This window comes from Schistocerca serialis, chromosome 11 (genome assembly GCF_023864345.2).
Source record: "Schistocerca serialis cubense isolate TAMUIC-IGC-003099 chromosome 11, iqSchSeri2.2, whole genome shotgun sequence".
Taxonomy (NCBI): domain Eukaryota; kingdom Metazoa; phylum Arthropoda; class Insecta; order Orthoptera; family Acrididae; genus Schistocerca; species Schistocerca serialis.
In genome coordinates, this window is record NC_064648.1 from 157,404,055 (window position 1) to 157,427,816 (window position 23,762).

The 23,762-nt window shown below is 41.3% G+C and overlaps 1 protein-coding gene and 1 long non-coding RNA gene across 8 annotated transcripts in view; one reads left to right on the forward strand and one right to left on the reverse strand.

The window, feature by feature from the left end:
- Nucleotides 1–23,762, reverse strand: part of LOC126426830 (F-box/LRR-repeat protein 14-like) — a 624,998-nt gene that overhangs the window by 551,527 nt on the left and 49,709 nt on the right. For 2 of the 3 annotated variants that reach the window (XM_050088853.1, XM_050088852.1), the window contains exon 3: nt 21,893–22,928. In XM_050088853.1, the coding sequence (XP_049944810.1) occupies nt 22,304–22,928 (625 nt within the window). In that variant the 3' untranslated portion in view covers nt 21,893–22,303. The remainder of the gene's footprint in view (nt 1–21,892; nt 22,929–23,762) is intronic. The other variant, XM_050088854.1, reaches the window with a different exon arrangement.
- LOC126426836 (uncharacterized) overlaps nt 1–23,762 on the forward strand; it is a 409,903-nt gene that overhangs the window by 299,667 nt on the left and 86,474 nt on the right. The window lies entirely within an intron of this gene.

Sequence of the window (23,762 nt, forward strand, 5' to 3'; positions counted from 1 at the left end):
CATATGTACAGACTGTTAATGGGTATGTATATCTTAGAGGCATAACTCTCTGTCACAAGTAGAACAGCCACTAGAGTGCATTAGCGTTGTTCGTGTTTAGTGTTGTTACCACACTGGTACCATATGTAATGAGTGTGAACAGGGTCAGATATTGAACAAACACTCGTGAAGGAAATGGAGATACCACATACTCGTGTGAGACAGTGTTATCATCCTTCCACATCTGCACTTGCCATCTGAGGACATTCCACCTTGTCATAGACTACCGTCAGCCAGACCAGGGAATTACTGTCTCGTGGTAACATCCCAACACAAAGTTCAGCGATGAACTGCGGTTCTGCATTATGAAAGATGACCATTGTCAACAAGTATGGCAGCAACTTTGGAAGAGGTCCCATTCTTCGGCATGGCAGTGTTACTACTGCCATCACGGTGTGGGTAACCATCGGCTATGACTTTACGTCACAGCTGGTAGTGATTGAGACAACTCTGATGGCACAACCATACGTCAGGGACGTCCTGCGTCCGTATGTGTTGTCTCGTACATGACAGTAAGTGCCATTTTTCAACAGGATAATGCTCATACATGACACATGTGCCTATGAATTTCGACGGGACAATATTAGATGTGGTACGTATCTCTTTGAACGCCTGGACAAAGTATGTGTGTCTATGAACTTCAGATTTGTCCCCAATAGAATGTGTGTGGGACCAGCTCAGACAAAAACTCCATCCCTGTGCCAGTATCCAGGATGTCAAGGACCAGTTGTGGGCCAGCTTGTCTCAGTAGGAGGCACAAAAGTTTCATAACATCCTTTCCAACTGAAACACTACATGCTGTATTGTCCAGTGGGGGTGCAGCGTTGTGCTGATAAGTAGATTCATACTTCTACTTTTTTAAATCTCTTGATTTTGTAATCACTGATATACCATACACCTTCTCATACCGTGAAGTTTTATTTCCTCCTCCTCCTTCACCCCCTGCCTCCCAACTCTTCACAGTTTTCATTTTCTTTGTCAGACAGTGTATCTATTTCATTCATAAGTTCAAGAAATATCTCAAAGACTAAGTTGACTTGGCCAGCATATATCACTGACAAGGCACATCACCATACCTGCTTTTCAGATCTTCCAAGAAGGCTTTGATCTGACGATGTTTGAGAGCAAGACAGCAGATGAAATTTGTTCTACAAGTCACCACACTTATCACCTCTCTCACATTCACACTATTTACAACCAAATTCTCTTGCTGAAGAAGGCAATGTAATGTAAAAATTTTATTTGAAATGGTTAAAGATCGTAGTGTCTCTTGTAAAAGTAGCAGGAAACCAACATTTCAGCCAACTATGGCCACTGCACCACCTGTAGCCACAAAAGACAGATTACTCCACTGCAGACCCAGATTGTCAATATGCTTGCTTGCCTGCCTCTCTCTCTCTCAATTATTATGTGCTATGGGAATGTAGATTGCCAACTGAGCAGCATCAGAAACATCTGTGCATTCATCCAGTGCCAAGGGAACTGCAGCAGCAATATTATTATTATTATTATTATTATTATTATTATTATTGCAAGAGCTGTTACATTATATGAAACAGTACTGGATATTCTTAAATTCTGTGACAAACAGTTAAAAGCTAGAGGCACTAGCGACCCTAAATCCTTAGGTCTGTCAGAAGCTATATGTTCAGCTGCAGATACAGCTGTAAACATGTCTTTTTAAATCTTCCTTTAGTGCAGCTTCAATGTTTTAGCAGTTTGAAAAGCAATATGATAACTTGCTTGACCTGCAAGTGCATTTGTTGAGTGTTTTTCCAGGAAAAATATACAAGTGCCCATAAAAGAATGCCCCAGTTTCAATGGTATAATATAAACAGTTTAATTTAGATAATTTACAACAAATCATACATCATTTGAAGGTAAAACTAATCTATTTTTTCTTACAAATGTTACAGTACACACCCAACCTAAAATTTAATTCTTCCCTCACTTTGGTTAACAAATCCAGAGGATTGGATGCAATAGCTTCTTCAATTCTGTCTCTTAACTCTGGCAAATCATTAGGTAGTTGTGTAATGTAAACACAACCTTTCATAATGCCCCAAAGGAAAAAACTCACTGGGATGTCAAGTGAATGTAGAGGGGGGGAAGAAAAAAAAAAAAAAGCTCTGCCGTATTAACCATTGCAACCAATCCAACCGCCAGGAACATCAATATTCAACCACCCTCATACAAAGAGATGCCAAGGTCTCCATCGTGTTGCCAAATAGTTTCTAGGTTCACTTTCTAACTAGGGAAAGAGACATTCTTGCAACATATCCACATAAGCCACCGCTGATATGATAGCTTCAGTAGAGGGGGGGGGGGGGGGGGGGCAATTGTGCACTTGATGTTGGTGTTGGGACACAGCAAAGAAAATGTTTAATTTTGGGGAATCTGTTGGATACATAAAAGTGCTTGAGGATATTTTGACCCCCCAATACCAACATTACTGGTATTTACCTTCCTACTTTCAAGTGACACTACCCAAGTGCCACTTGCTGATTCTGAAACACTTCAAATGTGTTGTAGTCTAGGTCAAAATATGACACATGTACTTTTTTATACATGTCCAAATGGCCATTGAAGTGGTGAAAACCAGCCCACAGAAAATGCGTTGTTATCTTTCTGAGTACATATCATCGAATTGTTGAAACATAATTTCCATGGTTGCTACTGTACTTTACAACTGTGCAGTCACATATTTTAACATTTTGATATATTCTGAAATCCTCTCCGCACCTCACAGTTTTTGTAATGGTGAAAAGTTTACGTGTAGTAAATCTAATAGTATATTTAACATCAATTTCAACCATTTGTGATAGAGGTACACTCCAAAGTCGCAGTAGTCAGACATAAGTTGGGAGTACCCTTATCTACTGCTATATGCACACTGTGTGGCATATGATGCTGGTCATACATGGCGATAGTTTTGTTTGCAATTTCACAGTGCAACCAGAAAAGAAGGGCTCCTGAAGGAATTTATTAAAACAATAAGGTTCTCCGTCAATTACGAGAATAACCAATGTGGAGGTGGCGAGAGGCTATTCCCGTTTTGTTTTTTCGTGATCTTTGTTTCATTTGTTTTGTTTCATTTCTTTGGTGTTGGATATTAAGTTTGACATCTACTTTGTTACTTTACAGTATTTAGATTGTGCTGCATTATCTTTGATAGTCAGTGCAATAATGAGGAGACATTGTATTATCCATTGCAAAGAAGTGTTGCATGCACATACACATTGTGCACTACCCACATCTGATTACTGTAATATTATTGCACAATTTACAGCATGTATCACAGTTTTTAAAACAATAATTAATAGGAGGTTAACATTTATCAGGTTTTTTGGTCATGTATCCGCTCTTGAACCATGCATACCTAAACTTCTTCACATATTGAGAGGATCGAAAGAGATTATGAATCATAGATTGAATTTCAGGACATTATTCATCAGGTGCAAATTTACATCAGAGCTGTATAGTAGGATTACATCAGAGAACTGTGTTAGAAAATTGTTCCACAGTCTGTATGGGTAAACATCAAGTGGCTGGATTATGCTGGTTGTTCCAGCAGAAATCATCATACATTGTATGTTCTTGTTTCCTTATTAGACATATTTGCAATAGATCACCAGAAGAAAGCATTACGGAAAGACTAATCTACACTATAAATTATTACAATGGCTACAGTAACTATGAGCATGTAGGAACCATTAATAAGGTTGATTTGGGGAAGGGACCAAACAGCGAGGTCATCGGTCCCAACAGATTGACTGAGGAAGGAAGTTAGCCATGCCCTTTCAAAGGAACCATCCCGGCATTTGCCTGAAGCAATTTTAGGGAAATCACGGAAAACCTAAATCAGGATGACTGGATATGGATATGAACCGTTGTTCCCCCTGAGTGCAGTGTGCTGACCATTGCACCACCTCGCTCGGTCATTAATATGGACTTATAGTGACTACATGTATATTGCGATATACTGTGACCCTGTACTCTGGAAGGGGGGGGGGGGGGGGGTAGTAACAAGAGCACGACGCCCACGGTCTACCCAAAACCACCGCACATGCGCACATGGCCGCCTCATATTTATACCAATACACGTCATCATGCGGCAGGGTTGGTATGGACATTGAATTGCTTGGGGGAAACACAATGATGAAGCTGTGTTGGATGGCCAGATAATAGGATAGACATGCATTAATGTATGCATGCATTTCGACTGCATATGTCATTCAAAATACAGCACGATGAATCCAAAGAATGTATTAAACCTATTACATGAAAGCTTTGATCATCTGCAATTCGATATTGACTCTATCATTACTGATAAAAAACCATCATTCACATAACATTCAGTCTGTCAACATCAACATATTTGTAGGCAGTTATAGTACTTTGACCTATGATGACGAAAATGTATTTTCTGAGGCTGTCACAATGGAAGAGGTGTTGGAATAGGAGTACGAGGATGTTGTGGAAGACATTAAGAAGAGTCAAATGGTAGTATTGGAATATAAAAAAAGGCAGTTACATTTTGGCACGGAAAGAAGAAGAATAAGAGTTTAAAAACAGTCCAACATAAGTTCAGAAAGGCTAAGGATACAAAATCACTGTATAGATGAACAACACAAGTCACTAAGGAGGGACACAAAGCTACAAATTTCTAAATATGTATTGGAACAATTCCAGAAGGCATGCAATAAATCACTAACCTACTCATGACTAGGACCTGAAACGATGGGCTCTGAGGGCGAGAGATGAGGGTAATTCGTTGTGCCATCTATTCACGACATCTATAAAATGGGCTCACCATTTTAAAGTAAGGCACAGAATTATTTCCAGAAAATGCATTTGTGGCAAATGTAAAATCTAATATTGCATCATTAGGAGATGAAAATATTTACAACTTGGACCAATCTGGATTTAATTTCCCATAAAGGAACTCTAAAAATTGAATTAATTAAACCATAGCTACACAAGACAGACAGCCCTATCTGCAAGTGGTGTTCTGCAATACACTTGCTCATAGTCCTGCAGGAAACAGGGGGCCAGTTTGGACCCATTGTCCAACGAACTATGTACAAAGCTGATAATATTGTTGCATTTGCTTCAACATCTGGTAAATTAACATCAATTCTCACTATGGAATGGTTTGCAAATGTTTCTTTACCTACTGTCAGTGAATGATCTGTCCTGTGTTGAGATTCCTGGATAGGACAAATGAAAAATAAATTTAACAACATAGACAAAGGTATTAAGGACATAAAGGCTATATGACTGTTCCTGCTGGAACAACTGGCATAGTCCAGTCTCTTGATGTTTACACATACAGACTGTAGAAGAACTTTCTAAAGCAGTTCTCTGATGTAATCCTACTAAATTTGCACCTGAGGAATTATATCCTGAAAATTCAATCTTCGATTCATAATCAGTTCTGATCCCCTCAATTTGTGAACATGTTTAGGTATGCATGGTTCAAGGGCGGATGCATCACAGAAAAACCTGATAAATGTGTACCTCCTGTTAATTATTGTTTTAAAAATCATGATACATGCTTTTAAATTGTGCAATAATATTGCAGTAATCAGATGTGCATGGTGCGCAATGCATACGTGTATGCAGCACTTCTTTGCAATGAATAATATAATTTCCCCTCATTATTGCTCTGACTATCAAAGGTAATGCAATACAAGCTAAACACTGTAAAATAGTAGATGTCAAATGTAATATCCAAAACCAACCAACCAAAGAAACAAAACAAAACAAAGACCATGAAAAAACAAAACAGGTATATCTCTCGCCATCTCCACGATGGTTATCATCATAATCCACAGAGGGTGACACCTTATTGTTTCAATTCAATCCTCCAGGAGCCCTTCTTTTATGGTTGCAAACAACACCATCGCTGTGTATGAAAAGTGTCATACTGCGTACAGAGCACGCGTATAGTGGTATATAGGTATACTTCTCACTTATATCTGACTACTGCGACTCTGGGATGCACTTTCATCATATGTGGTTGAAATTGTTGTTAAATATACTATTAGATTTACTACACAAACATTTTACCATTTCAAAAACTATGAGGTGAGGAGAGGATTTCAGAATACACTGTGTATCAAAAAGAATCATCTGATTTAAAGAAATCATAACTATTATCTTATTTGAGATATGTGTGTGTGTACAATGTACTGTTGGATGAGTGAACTCTCAAGTTTTACATGGTTCCCACTAGGTAGCAGCAGTGAGCACCCACTTCAGTTCTATTAAAAATGGTGTCTGGACAACAGAAAAGCATTTTTTGTTCTACATTTTGCGCAGTGCGGGTCAGTAGTAACTGTTCAGCGTGACTAGGTATGGTGCGGATCCTCCTACAGCACACAGCATTAGACGATGGCATGAACAATTCTGAGAAACAGGTTGTTTATGTAAAGGCATATCGCTGGTCCGCTACCAAGTGCCTGACACAGACTTTGAACGCATCCACCATAGTTTCACATGGAGTCCGCAGAAATCCGTTCGTTGTGCAGTTCGACAGCTCAACATGCCCCCTATGTCCATCTGGTGTGTGTTTTGCACTGACATTTACACATTAAACCATACAAAGTTCAGCTACTGCAAGTTCTTTGTGAAGGTGACAAACAATGTGTAGTGTTCTGTAATTTCATTCTTGGGGCAAGATGGAGGATGACAGTTTTCTTCCATGCTTAGTGTCTAGTGACAAGGCAATATTCCACTCAAATGGAAAGGGGAATCATCATAATGTGAGAATCTGGGATACAGAACAATCACATGAAGTTGTACAACACAAGAGGGACACTCCAAAATTTAATGTGTTTTTTTTTTTTTTTTTTTTTTTTTTTTTTTTTTTTTTTTTTTTTTTTTTTTTGCAGAAACTGTGTTTGGTCCATTTTTCTTTGCCAAGAACACTGTTTCAGGAAGCACATATCTCGATATGCTTCCGAACTTTCTTTTCGCACAGTTGGAGACTGATCTGAATGAAATCATTTAGCAACATAATGGGGCACTGCCGCACTGACATCTGGAAGTGCGACAATTTTTAAATCGGAGGATTACTGTATGATCGGTTAGTCGCACTGGACCAAATTATTCAGCCTTACATTACTGGTCTTCAAGGTCACCAGACCTGCTTGTATGTGGTTATTTCTTGTTTGGGTTTGTAAAAGACTGTTTATGTGTGTCCGTTACCAATAACAATGAATGAACAGAGACATTGCATAACAGCAGCTGCGGAAGCTGCAACTCAAGATATGCTCGCTGCAGTGTGGGAACAATTTGAATACCACATCGTCATATGCATCCATCTCAAGGGGGGCACATTGAACACCTATGAAAAGATATGAAGGAAAAAAAAAAACTTTTTGAGTTTCCCATTCATCAAACAACAAAATTCATTGTATTTGTTAATTACATGTTTCAACATTTTTGTGGTATCTCCCACTGTTTCAACAATATGTGCTCAAAAACTAACAACTGCGTTATGTTTGGGAGTGTTTTCACTACTTCAGTGACCGTATGGGTGCACATAAAAAAAAAATGTATGTCTCATATTTTGACCTAGACTACAACATATTGTATTTGAAGTGTATCCAAATCGGAAAGTGCCACTTGGGTAGTGTTACTTGTCAGATGAAAGGTTGCTTCATCACTGAACAGCCCTCGATACAGAAAGTCAGCTTCCTGCTGCAACACTTCACTTGCAAAGTTGTAATGTCATCTAGTTTTGCTGCATGTATCAATTGTAACCGTTATGGATGCATGTGTACACATTTTCTTAAAACAGTCATCTATGTCAACTGAAGTGCAAGAGTTGCTATCCAAACAGACTTCTTAAGACTACGAAGGTAACATGGTCTGACACAATCGACATCCTCTTCAGACACTTTTGGTCATCCCACTCTTTTCCCTTTCAGTTTTGAACTGATCATATTATTGGCAAGTGTTTTTTGCCACATGAGGATCACAGTTAAACGTTAAACAAAACACATCTTGAACAGAAACTCTTATTAAACTGCAGAGCACAAAAAGATTTACACTCGGGAGTTGCCATATTGCAAATGTGGCACTGCATTAAGGGAAACAACAAAGAAGTACTAACACATACTCTTATCTAAAACTGTTCCAGTTGGTAATTGTGACCCTGAATCAGAACTCTACAATCCTCACAACTGATATATTAAAATTTATAGCTGTGACATTCTTTTATGGTTACTCCGTATTTTCACAGTGGAAATGTTGGGGAAAATTATTCAGACACTGAAAGGTTTGAAGCACTCTAACCACCTCATGCCACCATTGTGTATCATAAATATCCAGGCATTCTGCGCTGACTTGTTGGAAATTGATGTCCGTGTGTCTGAGTTTTGTTTTGAATTTCCTAACACTACCATTTGCACTTCACCTGTGCTACGTACTGACATCTGGGCACTCACCTCCCAGGAGGTGAGGGAGTGCAAGTGTAACAATACGAGTCAAGATACATGTAACGGAACTTGAATAGCGTATTTGCCTCTATTGGTTATGGTAGAGAGATCGATCTTTCGGTCCTGTCTGTATATTTATATATAATATTGCATGAATAAAGACTGGGCGATTGTAAAGCTATCATTAAAAACGCACGCCGCGTGATTTGTTATGATTTGGTCGATCATAATAATAGTAACATGCTTTTGAATACAATTAAAATAACGGCGATATCTGTTTAGTGTTATTGGAAATAATATGTAGTAAATTAATGAGTAAGGTAGCCAATCCTATAAGAAGAGGTAAAATTGGGCACAGTGAGGTGTTTTGCTTTATATCGATGAAGCCAATGATACAGCGTCATTTTTTCATTTACTCCTAGAAATAATCAAGTAAAGCAGTGCTAATTGTGCGTTGTGAAAAAAATATAGGGGCGAGTTTTAAATAACTATGGTATACGAACAGAGTAACAAAAGGACATTTAGTTACATGCAATCACGGATAGCGAAGTGTGGTCATTAAATTGAGTACACCTACAGGGCAGTCAATTCCGGGATAAATCTATACGCATCTCATGAGGGACACGGTATTGAGACCGTTTTTTTTTTTTTTATTATTATATCACAGAGAGCTGGCTCCAATTTATGAAAAGGAGAAAAACGTTAACTTTTACATGAACTCTTAATAATAGTGGACCGGAAAGAAAAGTGTGTAATTGTCTTACGCCTAACAAACATTCATGGAGGGTGGTCACTAAACTAGAAGAGTCAATTAAAAAATACTGTATCATTATCATTGACTTGGTGTCGAGCAACCAAAACTGTTCATCAAAGGGTTTCGATGGAACTTATGAGTTAGGGTTCAGACACTCGCATATACTCCACATCTGTTTGTGAATGAGTGGTGAGTGTGAAATAAAACTGTGAACAAAGTTACGTTAAATAAAACAGAAGAAACAAGAGAGTTTGGTCGTATCTGTTATTATTCCATAAACTGTAACATTTCTTATCGTTGTACGAAGCCTTTATAGACGATCTTTATGACAATTTGTTTCAAAGGGATCTCGTTATGAGGTAAGTTTTGGGGACCCGGTCAAGAGGGGGTAGTTCTTAGATCCTAACTACTGCAGCTATTCTGGAGTCAGGTGCTACCGTGACTATTGTGTGTTGTCAATGACTTACGGTTACCATATCTCATACTCTAAGATCGACGCGCCTTTCCACTTGGTATAACGGTGCCTCACGGCAACAACGCCAACACTGACAACGAAGGAAGACACGGTAGACAAGTGTGAATGTGAGTGTGAGTTGCTAATGCTTGTGCTCGCCTTGCCACCTCCTGAACAGGCCTTGTCTCGACTCATGGTGAAGAACAACTACTCCACTTCCTGAATCATCGTAACTTCTTTTCCCATCTCAAATTCACCTGATCCTTTTCCAAATCTACAGCCACCTCTGTTGACATACAGGGTGATGCATGAAATGTGCCACCACTTCTTTTGTACACAATTTATGGTTCAAATGGCTCTGAGCACTATGCGACTTAACTTCTGAGGACATCAGTCGCCTAGAACTTAGAACTACTTAAACCTAACTAACCTAAGGACATCACACACAGCCATGCCTGAGGCAGGATTCGAACCTGCGACCTTAGCAGTTGCGCGGTTCCGGACTGAGCGCCTAGAACCGCTAGACCACCGCGGCCGGCACACAATTTATGGGTCACACTGGATACCCCATTAAGGATTCAACAGCAGTAGCAGTAAATCTTATAAAGTTATGACATGACACATAACTCATGATACATTTGCTAGGACACTAATGTTTGCAACACAGCCAATAACGGATGACTAACAATGTAGCAGTGATCAAGAGCTGTGTCAATATTTTACAAAACAAAAAGTTCTGTTGCAATTCAGAGGCAGTTTCGATAACAGTTTAGGATGCACTGGGCCCCTTGCAATAGAACCATTCAGAGGCTGTATGATAAATTTGTGCAGAAAGGATCAATATTGGAAGTGAAGCACCCTCAGGTGAATTCCATTTGTTCACCAGAGAATACTGAAGCAGTGAGTTGCTATACAGAGAAGCACCGGCAAATCGCCCAGAAAGGCAGCATGCAATTGGTTATAATGAGATGCTCCACTCAACTTATTCTTTAAAGTGACCTCTGGTGGTACCCATACAAGATGACCTCTGCTTAGAAGCTCACTGCCGAACACGAGTGACAGAGCATACTGTTTGCTTGCTGGGTGGAGGACAGGGTACATCTTTCAACAATATTTGGTTTTCAGGTGGGGTGCATTTTCATTTGGACGGTGTGGTTAACAAACAAACTGTACGCTTTCGGGTTACTGCAAGTCCAGATGTGCTTCATGAACGACATCAGCACACTCTTGAGTATTACAGTGTGGGTCACAATTTCCGGTCACAAACTGACTGGATCTTTTTTCTTTGAAGAAACTGAAAAAGTGTGTGTTATTTGAGCAGCTCCACAATAACTTCATTCCACAGTTTCTTGCTACTGTGTTGCTTTCCAACACACACCAATTTATGCAAAATGGAGCAAGGCCACATACTGGAAACAATGTGTTCAACACGAAGGTCATTTCACTCAGATTTTCATGTCATTTCTATGAAAGCCAATTTTGGCCTCCGCAGTAGTCCAGATCTCAGCCCACTTTACTTCTTTCTTCGGGGGAATCTAAAGGAAATAATTTTCCCAAAATGTCCACATAATTTAATGGAGCCCAGACACCTTATTCTTAAACTTGCAGTGAAATCACATCAGACATGTTGCAGGGTTGTCTCTAACATCAGTATTTCTGTGAAGGGAGTTAGGAATCAAAATGGTGGATGTATTGAGGGCGTACTAAGTTAGAACAATTCTCCACAGAGCATTTTCCATGGTAGTATATATATATTCCTTAGAGTTTGTCTTAATTGTAAAATGTTTATTTAGAATCAAAATGGTGACACCTTGTGTGTGCCACAGTGTACGTCTTCACCTCACTGGAACCCACATTCAAATCCTGTTCATACAAAACCAACCAATAAACAATGATGTTGTTGTTGTTGTTGTTGTCTTCAGTCCTGAGACTGGTTTGATACTGCTCTCCATGCTACTCTACCCTGTGCAAGCTCCTTCATCTCCCAGTACGTACTGCGGCCTACATCCTTCTGAATCTGCTTAGTGTACTCATCCCTCTACGATTTTTACCCTCCACACTGCCCTCCAATACTAAATTGGTGATCCCTCAATGCCTGAGAACATGTCTTACCAACCAATCCCTTCTTTTAGTCAAGTTGTGCCACAAACTCCTCTTCTCCCCAATTCTATTCAATACCTCCTCATTAGTTATGTGATCTACCCATCTAATCTTCAGCATTCTTCTGTAGCACCACATTTCAAAAGCTTCTATTCTCTTCTTGTCCAAAACTATTTATCGTCCATGTTTCACTTCCATACATGGCTACACTCTATACAAATACTTTCAGAAACGACTTCCTGATACTTAAATCTATACTCGATGTTAACAAATTTCTCTTCTTCAGAAACGCTTTCCTTGCCATTGCCAATCTACATTTTATATCCTCTCTACTTTGACCATCGTGAGTAATTTGGTCCCCAAATAGCAAAACTCCTTTACTACTTTAAGTGTCTCATTCCCTAATCTAATTCCGTCAGCATCACCCGAGTTAACTCGACTACATTCCATTATCCTCGTTTTGATTTTGTTGATGTTCGTCTTATATCCTCCTTTCAAGACACTGTCCATTCCGTTCAACTGCTCTTCCAAGTTCTTTGCTCTGTCTGACAGAATTACAATCTCATCGGCGAATCTCAAAGTTTTTATTTCCATACAGATTGAATAACATCGGGGAGAGGCTACAACCCTGTCTCACTTCCTTCCCAATAAATAATAATACCCACATTTTTATAGCATTCACTCCTTCCACATCATATGCTCCCTTTCGAAAAGCCTATGCATCCGAGGCAAATATATCGGTTCCAGCACCAAACCCCTTAACACCTACAATCTGCCCCTTTGCCACTTCCCTAGAAACGTTACTCACAAACAAATCTCTCAGACAGAATCCCTCTCTCACCTTCTGATTATTACAGCTCCCACTTCCAAAATCTCACAAGGACATCCATCGTTACACACTATTACCCAGACACTGAGTCCCTCTATAGTTTACTCCACAAAGACTACAACTTTCTCGAGTCGATTCCTGAAATGAGATCCTCCCCCCGATATATCTCTGTTGTTCTCTTTTTTCTGCTTTACACAACTACTTGTTCTACTCTGGTATGCAAAGAGTAATATCTTTACTGGAAAAATTGTACAATGGCAAAATAACTTGCGAGACAACGCATGTTGTTATACTGATTAACTTGTGTCCTCTGCACAGTATTTTATACAGGGTGATTTTTTCCACTGTGTACAAACTCCAGGGATTGATCAATGAGGCAATAGAGAACAAAAAGATGTAATGAATTTATGTTCACAAATGCATGGTTTCCATGCTAGAACCATTTATTCAATCATACATTGTTACAGAGACTGTGGATTACTAGGTGCTGTACCATGCAGCCACAGTTACAGTACGTGTTAAAAATGGTTTCCACGTGCCTCAACACACACGTGTATGCACTGCAGCGTGTTCTGTCTCTCACGCTCACATCAGCCAGGCGGCATCTGAATGGTGTGAAAGGCAGAATGAATACCGTATTTACTCGAATCTAAGCCGCACTCGAATCTAAGCCGCACCTGCGAAATGAGACTCGAAATCAAGGAAAAAAAATTTTCCCGAATCTAAGCCGCACCTCAAATCTGAGACTTTAAATTCAAGGGGGGAGAAGAGTTTTAGGCCGCACATCCAAATCGAAACAAAGTTGGTCCATTGTAATACAATTTAGGTCGAATGAATGACGATACAGCTACAGTAGTTTGGTTCGAGTTTTAAGCTTAGCAGTTAAGCTTTACCATGTAGCCATTGCTAAGCGTCAGGTGCTCCGTCCATATTTATACGGGTACCCTTCCTTTATCACGTGCTTCGTCTGGTTTGAATTGATTGCTAACTTTTCTTTGATCTGGCAAGTGCCGTTCTCTTTGTTATAGGTGTTCATGTCATTCTAACCTGAAAATGCATTACTGTACTGTGTCATGCATTGTTTGTCGCATTCTGATAATCAGTGTTAACGACCTGCCGCCGCTCGCGGCATGGCTTGCTTTTGTGCGTGCAACAGTCGCTTTTCTAAAAAAAAAAGAAAAAAAAAAAGAAAAAATAAAAAAAATAAGAGCAATTGTCTCATTAGCGGAACAATGGCAAGAGACTGCTTGCTATTTGCTGTTACTTACACTGGTGCTTTCTTTGATAATGATCAACAAGAACCAAATAATAGACTGAGTATGACAGAAGATGTTCTGAACGAGAGCGTAGCGAAAATTTTTCTCCGGTTGAAAATCTTTGCAGACGCCTCTGTAGTACATTACATTCTGTACGGAAATTAGTCATCTTAGATTTAAAAATCTTGTCAATTGCCGTGCTTCATTTCTGACTGTATCACTATTAGGCATAAGAACAATATGAATATAAACATGACATGATATGTATATTATTCCGCGTTTGCTGTTGTCTCACTCTAGTTTCGTAGTTTATTAGGCAGACAGGATTTAAATGAGATAGCAGCAAACACGAAAGAATACATGGCAAAATGTTTATATTCGTATTATTCTTATGGTGAAGAGAATACTGCAGATGCTTCACAATTCATAAAAGTTCTTATTAGGAATGATCTCATGTCCCAGGTAGGAAAAAATTCAAACAATCTTGCCAGTTGGATTTTCGTAGTACGCTGAAATGCTGCTACATTCGGAACAATACGGAATTTGTATTTACTTCGTTGGATAATGTATGAAAATGCAGTGGTTGAAACTCGGGGTGGTGAAAAAAAGCTCGTCTTCCACTTTTTTTTTTTTTTAATTTACTGACGCAGGGGTTTTGTCGCCAGTATTTATCTTTGTGCCTGCAAAGCATACCTGTGTAGCGCTACATAATTCAACAGAAGAAGTTGTGGCGGCACCTACCAACATTTTTCAGAACTGCCGCTTACTTTGCACTCGATTCTAAGCCGCAGGCGGGTTTCTGGATTACAAAATCTGGAAAAAAAGTGCGGCTTGGATTCGAGTAAATACGGTACGCTGCTCCAGTGTCTCCACATCTGGAATTGGCTCTGCATACACGATACCTTTGGGATGGCCCCATAACCAGAAATCAAATGGGTTGAGATCCGTTGAACGAGCAGGCCATGCAACCGGACCCCCTCGTCCAATCCATCGACAAGGGAAGACACGATTGAGATGCATCGGGACATTAATGGTGAAGGGCGCCGGAGCACCATCATACACCAGGGTCACTCCAAAAGAAATGCACACTATTTTTTTTTAAATCCATCTTTTATTCTACATGTTTGAAAGTTTTACAGTGTGTAGATACATCCTTTAGGAACAATATTTTCATTTCTCCACATAATTTCCATCCCTCTCAACTGCCTTACGCCATCTTGGAACCGGCGCCTGTATACCCGCACGGTAAAATTCTGGACCGACCTGTTGGAGCCGCTGTTTGGCAGCGTGCACAAGGGAGTCGTCATCTTCAAACCTTGTTCCATGAAGAGAGTATTTCAGTTTCCCAAAGAGATGATAGTCACACGGAGCCAGGTCAGGACTGTAAGGTGGGTGTTTCAGTGTTTCCCATCCAAGTTTTGTGATCGCTTCCACGGTTTTTTGACTGACATGTAGCCGTGCAGTGTCATGCAACAGCAAAACATCCTGCTTTTGCCGATGAGGTCGAACACGACTCAGTCGAGCTTGAAGTTTCTTCAGTGTCGTCACATATGCATCAGAATTTATGGTGGTTCCACTTGGCACGATGCCCGCAAGCAAGAGTCCTTTGGAACTGAAAAACACCGTAGCCATAAGTTTTCCAGCAGAAGGTGTGGTTTTGAAATTTTTTCTCTTGGGTGAATTTGCATGATGTCACTCCATTGATTACCTCTTTGTCTCTGGTGAAAATTGATGGAGTCATGTTTCATCACCTGTCACAATTCTTCCAAGAAATTCATCTCCACCATTCTCGTACTGTTCCAAAAGTTCGCTGCATACCGTTTTTCTTGTTTCTTTGTGAGCCACTGTCAACATCCTGGGAACGCACCTGGCACAAACCTTTTTTAACGCCAACACTTTCAGTAATCTGCAAACACTTTTTTCCCCTATCCCAACGTAGCATGACAATTCGTTCACTGTGATGCGTCTGTCAGCAATCACCAATTCGTTAACTCCCTGCACATTGTCTGGAGTGTGTTTAGTACGAGGCCTGCCGCTGCGAGGACAATCCTCAATATTGCCGTGCCCGCTTTCATCACGTAACCTGCTCGCCCACCGACTAACTGTACTGCGATCGACAGCAGCATCTCTGTACACTTATTTCAACCTCTTGTGGATGTTTCCCACTGTCTCGTTTTCACAGCACAGGAATTCTATGACAGCACGTTGCTTCTGACGAGCATCAAGTGTAGCAGCCATCTTGAAGACATGCTGTGATGGCGCCACTCACAGGGACAGGTTGAACTAAGTTTGAAAACAAGTGGGAAGGATTTATCTACAAACTGTAAAACTTTCACACGTGCAGAATGAAAACTGTACTTTTACAAAAATAGTGTGCATTTCTTTTGGAGTGACCCCCGTAGCAGCCACATAACCTACGAATCATCAAAGGCACTTCTTCTAACAAGGGAGGCAAAGTCATCCACAAGAAATGCCTACAGTTCCAGGCTGTTAGGCAATGTGGAAGGAAGACTGGTCCCAAAATACGGTTGCCAGTTGTCCCGGCCCACCCATTCCAGCTGCACTGATGCTGAAGATTCACTGTCACCGTACCATAGGGGTTCTGTATATTAACCCGCAGATGACTGTTATGAAACTTCAAGATACCACTCCGTGTAAAGCTGGCCTCGTCTGTGAACACGACGGACGACACAGATTCTGGAATTGTGGTTGTCTGGCGAAGAAACCAGCGACAAACGGAACTGATCCCAATGTGGGAAGTCTGTCACTAGTAAGCCTTGCACATATTGTAGGTGATAAGGGTGGAACAACTGTCACGGAGAATGTTGCACACAGTCGTCTGGCTTACCCTGTACAGGTGGGCCGACAGCCTGGTACTGACACACTGGTCACCTTGCACAGTGTTAATCACATTTTACTCACAAGTCTCGTGTCTGAACATTTCAGGTACGTTCTTCACGATTCCTGCTTCCTCAAATGGCGCTGTCTCAGACAAACGGTGAAACACTGGTACAAATACTGAATGCTGTGATTGTTATCGGCAAGGATAGGTCTCCTGACGCAACCTTGCTGCCTGCTGCCCATTGCCATTTGCCTTTCTGTAAGTGAACACCATGTTTTCAAGCTCTCAATTCGAATATGGAACCTTTGTATACAAAGCTGTATCGCATCCACCACAAGGTGAGTCAACAAGAGAAGTGAACTGGACACAAAATTATCAATTACTATGGCAAGAGAGGGACTAGGGCACGACATATGAGAAACAGTAACACCCTCCAGGAGGAAACCATGCATACTGTAACTGTGGCTATGGCTGCATGGTACGAGGTGCATTCAAGTTCTAAGGCCTCCGATTTTTTTTCTCCGGACTGGAAAGAGATAGAAACATGCGCATTGTTTTAAAATGAGGCCGCGTCCATTGTCAATACGTCCCAAAGATGGCAGCACCGTACGGCAGATGGAATTTTACCGCCAGTGGCGAGAATGAGAACTGTTTTAAATACTTAAAATGGCGACGTTTTCCTTACTTGAACAGTGTGCAATCATTCGTTTTCTGAATTTGCGTGGTGTGAAACCAATTGAAATTCATCGACAGTTGAAGGAGACGTGTGGTGATGGAGTTATGGATGTGTCGAAAGTGCGTTCGTGGGTGCGACAGTTTAATGAAGGCAGAACGTCGTGTGACGACAAACCGAAACAACCTCGGGCTCGCACAAGCCAATCTGACGACACAATCGAGAAAGTGGAGAGAATTGTTTTGGGGGATCGCCGAATGACTGTTGAACAGATCGCCTCCAGAGTTGGCATTTCTGTGGGTTCTGTGCACACAATCCTGCATGACGACCTGAAAATGCGAAACGTGTCATCCAGGTGGGTGCCACGAATGCTGACGGATGACCACACGGCTGCCCGTGTGGCATGTTGCCGAGCAATGTTGACGCGCAACGACAGCATGAATGGGACTTTCTTTTCGTCAGTTGTGACAATGGACGAGACGTGGATGCCATTTTTCAATCCAGAAACAAAGCGCCAGTCAGCTCAATGGAAGCACACAGATTCACCGCCACCAAAAAAGTTTCGGGTAACCGCCAGTGCTGAAAAAATGATGGTGTCCATGTTCTGGGACAGCGAGGGCGTAATCCTTACCCATTGCGTTCCAAAGGGCACTGCGGTAACAGGTGCATCCTACGAAAATGTTTTGAAGAACAAATTCCTTCCTGCACTGCAACAAAAACGTCCGGGAAGGGCTGCCCGTGTGCTGTTTCACCGAGACAATGCAACCGCACATTGAGCTAACGTTACGCAACAGTTTCTTCGTGATAAGAACTTTGAAGTGATTCCTCATGCTCCCTACTCACCTGACTTGGCTCCTAGTGATTTTTGGCTTTTTCCAACCATGAAAGACACTCTCCGTGGCCGCACATTCACCAGCCGTGCTGCTATTGCCTCAGCGATTTTCCAGTGGTCAAAACAGACTTCTAAAGAAGCCTTCGCCACTGCCATAGAATCATGGCGTCAGCATTGTGAAAAATGTGTACGTCTGCAGGGCGAATACGTCGAGAAGTAAAGCCAGTTTCATCGATTTCGGGTGAGTAGTTAATTAGAAAAAAAATCAGAGGCCTTAGAACTTGAATGAACCTTGTACAGTGCGTATTAGGCTGTAGTCTCATGAACAGAGTATGATTAAATAAATAGTCTCTGGTATTGAAACCATGCATTTCCAGACATACGTTCATTAGACCATTTTTATTCCATATCCTCACATGGATCAATTTCTAGAGTTCGAACACGGTGGAAAAAAATCACCCTGTATAGTCGTGACCACCATTAAACTGGCTGAGTACATTAACAGACATAAAACAACTATCTGCCTTGGGGACACTGAGTACCCAATTGTCGAGCACGCTCTACAGCTCGGCTCGAGGTGTTTCAGAGCCTGTTACACCACACACTGTATTTTGATCTTCCCACCCCATACTAGTTTTCCTGAGCTCAGATAATGTATGCTTCTTTCTCTCAGCTGATTGCAGACTGTGTTCGAAAAATGAACAGTTTAGAAGAAGTAGTGGTGACAGTTTCTGCAGGACCCACCCATCATTTTGCAGGACAGTGCTCTGTCACATGTGGCTCAAGATGTGACAGATTTTTTTCGATCAATAGGGCTGTGGAGTGATGTACAATCCACCAAACTCCCCATACTTCAGCCCTCAGAACTTCACCTCGATTCCTAAACTGATGGAAGCACTTCACAGGATTTGCTGTAGAAGTGCCACAGAGATACTTCGAGCAGAGGTAGACGGTTCCATTCAAATTACCGACACAACATGCACTGCTAAGTGTATCCTATGACTTTCACATGACTGGCAATGCATTATACACAATGCTAGTGACAACATTGAAGGACAGTAAAACTTTGAAACATATATCTATTATGTATAAGTTGTACATAAATAGTTGCCATTATTAAGCTACAAAACTTGAACAACACAAACAGAAAGGATCCCAATACACTTCCCTTGGGCACACCTAAAGTTTCTTTCACATTTGTTGATAATTATCCATCAAAAATAACATGCAGTGTACTCTCCACCATGAAATTATCAACCCAGTCACAAAATTCATTCTATCCCCGTATGATTGTACTGTCTTTAATAAGCACATCTATGGTACTGAGTCAAATGTCTTTTGGAAGTTATGCACCTACCTGACTCCCTTGATCTACATCTACATCCATTCTCCGCAAGCCACCTGACAGTATGTGGCAGAGGGTACTTTGAGTACATCTATCGGGTCTCCCTTCTATTCCAGTCTCGTATTGTTCGTGGAAAGAAAGATTGTCGGTGTCTTTCACGATTATTAAATGATCCTGTAACGAAGAGTGCTGTTCACCGTTGGATCTTCTCTATCTCTTCTATCAACCCTATCTGGTACGGATCCCACACCGGTGAGCAATATTCAAGCAGTGGGCGAACAAGTGTACTGTGACCTACTCCCTTTGTTTTCGGATTGCATTTCCTTAGGATTCTTCCAATGAATCTCATTCTGGCATCTGCTTTACCGACAATTAATTTTATATGGTCATTCCATTTTAAATCACTCCTAATGCCTACTCCCAGGTAATTTATGGAATTAACTGCTTCCAGTTGCTGACCTGCTATATTGTAGCTAAATGATAAAGGATCTTTCTTTCTATGTATTCACAGCACATTACACTTGTCTACATTGACATTCAATTGCCATTCCCTGCACCATGCCAATACGTTGCAGATCCTCCTGCATTTCAGTACAATTTTCCATTGTTACAACCTCTCTATACACTACAACATCATCCGCAAAAAGCCTCAGTGAACTTCCGATGTCATCCACAAGGTAATTTATATAAATTGTGAGTAGCAATAGTCCTACGACACTCCCCTGTGGCACACCTGAAATCACTCTTACTTTTGGGAGACTTCTCTCCAATGAGAATGACATGCTGCGTTCTGTTATCTAGGAACTCTTCAATCCAATCACACAATTGGTCTGATAGTCCATATGCTCTTACTTTGTTCATTAAACGACAGTGGGGAATTGTATCAAATGCCTTGCGGAAGTCGAGAAACATGGCATCTACCTGGGAACCCGTGTTTATGGCCCTCTGAGTCTCGTGGACGAATAGTGTGAGTTGGGTTTCACACGATCATCTTTTTCGAAACCCATGCTCTGATTCCTATAGTGTAAATTTCTAGTCTGGAGAAAAGTCATTATACTCGAACACAACACGTGTTCCAAAATTCTACAACTGATCAACGTTCCAGATATAGGTCTATAGTTCTGCACATCTGTTCGATGTCCCTTCTTGAAAACGGGGATGACCTGTGCCCTTTTCCAATCTTTTGGAACGCTACGCGATTTTAATTGTTTTTCTATCCCTCTGTCATCTATTTCGATATCTACCATTCTGTCACCTGTGCAGCAATCTAGAGAAGGAACTACATTGCAGTCTTCCTCTGTGAAACAGCTTTTGAAAAAAAGACATTTAGTATTTCGGCCTTTAGTCTGTCATCCTCTGTTAAGTACGATTTTGGTCACAGAGTGTCTGGACATTTTGTTTTGATAAAATTTCTTAGGATTTTCTGCCAAGTCAGAACATAGAACTTTACTTCCGAATTTATCAATGGCTTTCAGGATGTTATGTCGAGAAAAGCATAAGCCAGGTTTCACAAAATCAATCTTTTCAAATTCAATGGTGGTCAGCATTCCATTCATGATATCCGATTTCTTTTGAGCTCAAATTATGCTCACTGCCTGTTTTCTCTGTTGTGCCCTCACCCCCCTGGCCCCCTTCATACATTCCATCTCTCATCCTCACTACAGGTGGCTTTCTATCTTCCTGGGGTTTGAGCAACTTGTCCTGCCTTTTTAAGCTCCCCAAAATCATTTCTCTCCCCTCCCAGTGAAGGAATTATTCTTTCGGTATGATAAAAAATTTGGCTTTGAATATCTTTTGTCACAAGTTTATTACTGGCTGTTCACCATTTTCACATAATACATTTTTGATGCAAGAGCAGCAGTAATTATTTTGGGATTAGCGAAAGTATTTTCAAGCAGTGAAATTAGTGAACCAGCAGTTTGGCTAAACAAAATGAGTATAATTCTGTCCTTTTTTTATAGCTGTACTGGAAGATGAAACCAATTTAGATGATTTACTAAGAAGCAAATTGAAGCAAAACAAATTATTGCAATGATGGTGAAGAGCACTGGAGCACGATCCTTTATCACCTTGAGTAAAACCTTTTTTTATTATTTCTGGTTTACAAACTAAATCATCTGAGTAGAACTGCTGCAGATTTGATGAAGGCAAAGATGTAAGCTGCGACTTTATTTTAATTCTGGCTTACCAGAAGCAAGGTGCTGTGAACGCACTCCAAATAAATTTTACGACATATCATAACCGTGCTGTTCCAAAATGTTTTAAACAGTGTTACTGTGCTAATTAAACTACTCTGAAAGAGTTTTGCATGCTATACTCACAGTTCGTAAATAACTGTCACAGTACATGAAGCATTTCCATTTCACAACAGCAACCAGAAGATACCTCCTTTTTATTATGTAGTAGGTACTTTTTCACAAAGGGAAAAGAACTTCTTTTCTTATCAGTTTGTTACTGGGCAACAAATATTCTGTTGGGTTTAGTTTGTTTGCTTTTATTTGTTGTGTAATATCTTTAAATGTTTGCTATCTGCGTATAGTCTGAAGATAGCTTTGAAATTCGCCTTATGATAAGAATAAATAGTATTTCAGTATTGTTCCCAATACCTTTGCATCCGTGATATTACATCAATTACATAACGTGACATTTTGACACAAATGCATACAGGATGTAAAGGAGCAAATTTTCTTCGGCCACGCGAGTGCACACGACATTCGACGCGAAGGCACATATCATGGCCGCACCTTGCCCTTTATTATAAGTTTCGGCAGGAATGTGGTGAGCCGTTGCAGTTCCTCCTGTCCGACACCCCGGCACCCGTAAACGGTGAGTGTCTCGAGTTCAGACAGCCGTCCCACCGTCTCCTGCAGCGGCACACCCTCCAAGTCGGACCCGTGCAGGTCGAGGTGCCGGAGGCCGGACGCGTGCCGCAGGTCGGAGTAGGCGGCGGGCGGCAGGCCGGCATTCTCGCCCACGTCCAGGGTGCGCAGCTGTGGGCAGTGCCGCAGGAACGACAGGTCGCGCACGCCGTCCCCCGTACTGCCGCCCAAGCCCGACACGTCGAGTCGCTCGAGAGCGGGGAGGTGCGGCAGCAGGTCCGCGGCCAGCTGCTGCCAGCCGACTACACCGCCGCAACGCGAGAGGCGCAGGGCACGCAGCCGCCCCAGGTGCCGCAGCTCCCGCACGACTGCCGCGTCCACCCACGCGCACCACGACAGGTGCAGCTCGGCCAGGCCGGGCGGCAGGCTGGCGGCACACGACTGGCCCCCCACGACCGACGTCCCCGACAGGACGAGCTCCTCCAACTGCGGCAGTGACCCCAGCACAGCGTCCAGCGAGACGTTGCGCAGGTCGCACCTCGTAATTAAAAATTATTTAGTTTTATTAAAAAAGAGTTATAACTGAAAATATTTTCTGTTAAAATGTTAACATTGAAAGCATGGAATAACTTTATAGTGCATTATCTTTTAAGTCAGGCTGTTCGCACGAAGATGTGTCATGCCACATGTGTTTGTGTTTGTGTGTGTGTGTGTGTGTGTGTGTGTGTGTGTGTGTGTGTGTGTGTGTGTGTGTGGCAACTAGTACGTTAGGCCTCATAAAAACTGCTCATACTGTGAGAACAATGGAAAGGTCGAATCAAAGCCTGAAGCATTTCCTTTAAATGACACATGTAAAGAGTCCTAAAACCCAAAAACAAATTTGCAAGTACGAATATCATTCTATTAGACTAAAAACTGTTTCCATCCCACCCTGCAAGGGTTCCTCTTTCACTATTTCCCTTGCCCTTTTCACTCCTCATCCTGCGTCTTCTTGTTACTCCAATCCTACTTCAAAGGAACTTCATTTCACATGCGTGTAATCTGTTATATGCTTACATCTCTTTTCTTTATTTCCCATGTTTCAGACGCAGAGATCAGTATTGGGATGCAGTAACTTCTACTTTCTTTTTTGTGTGTGTGGTTTCAGTTGCCCAAGACTGCAGTCGTGTGTATGTGTGTGTTACTTTGTTTTTTGTACTATGTCTTTGTTCCAAATAGGCTCCAAACACTTCGCAGGAATGCTTCTGCCTGTCTGCCACATTCACTGATCTCTCTCATTTCTTCCATCTTCTTCTATCACACTTCACAAGTACTTGATACTCTCCATTTCAATTGTTCACCTGCAATTCTTATTCTGCTAGTCAGTCTGTTT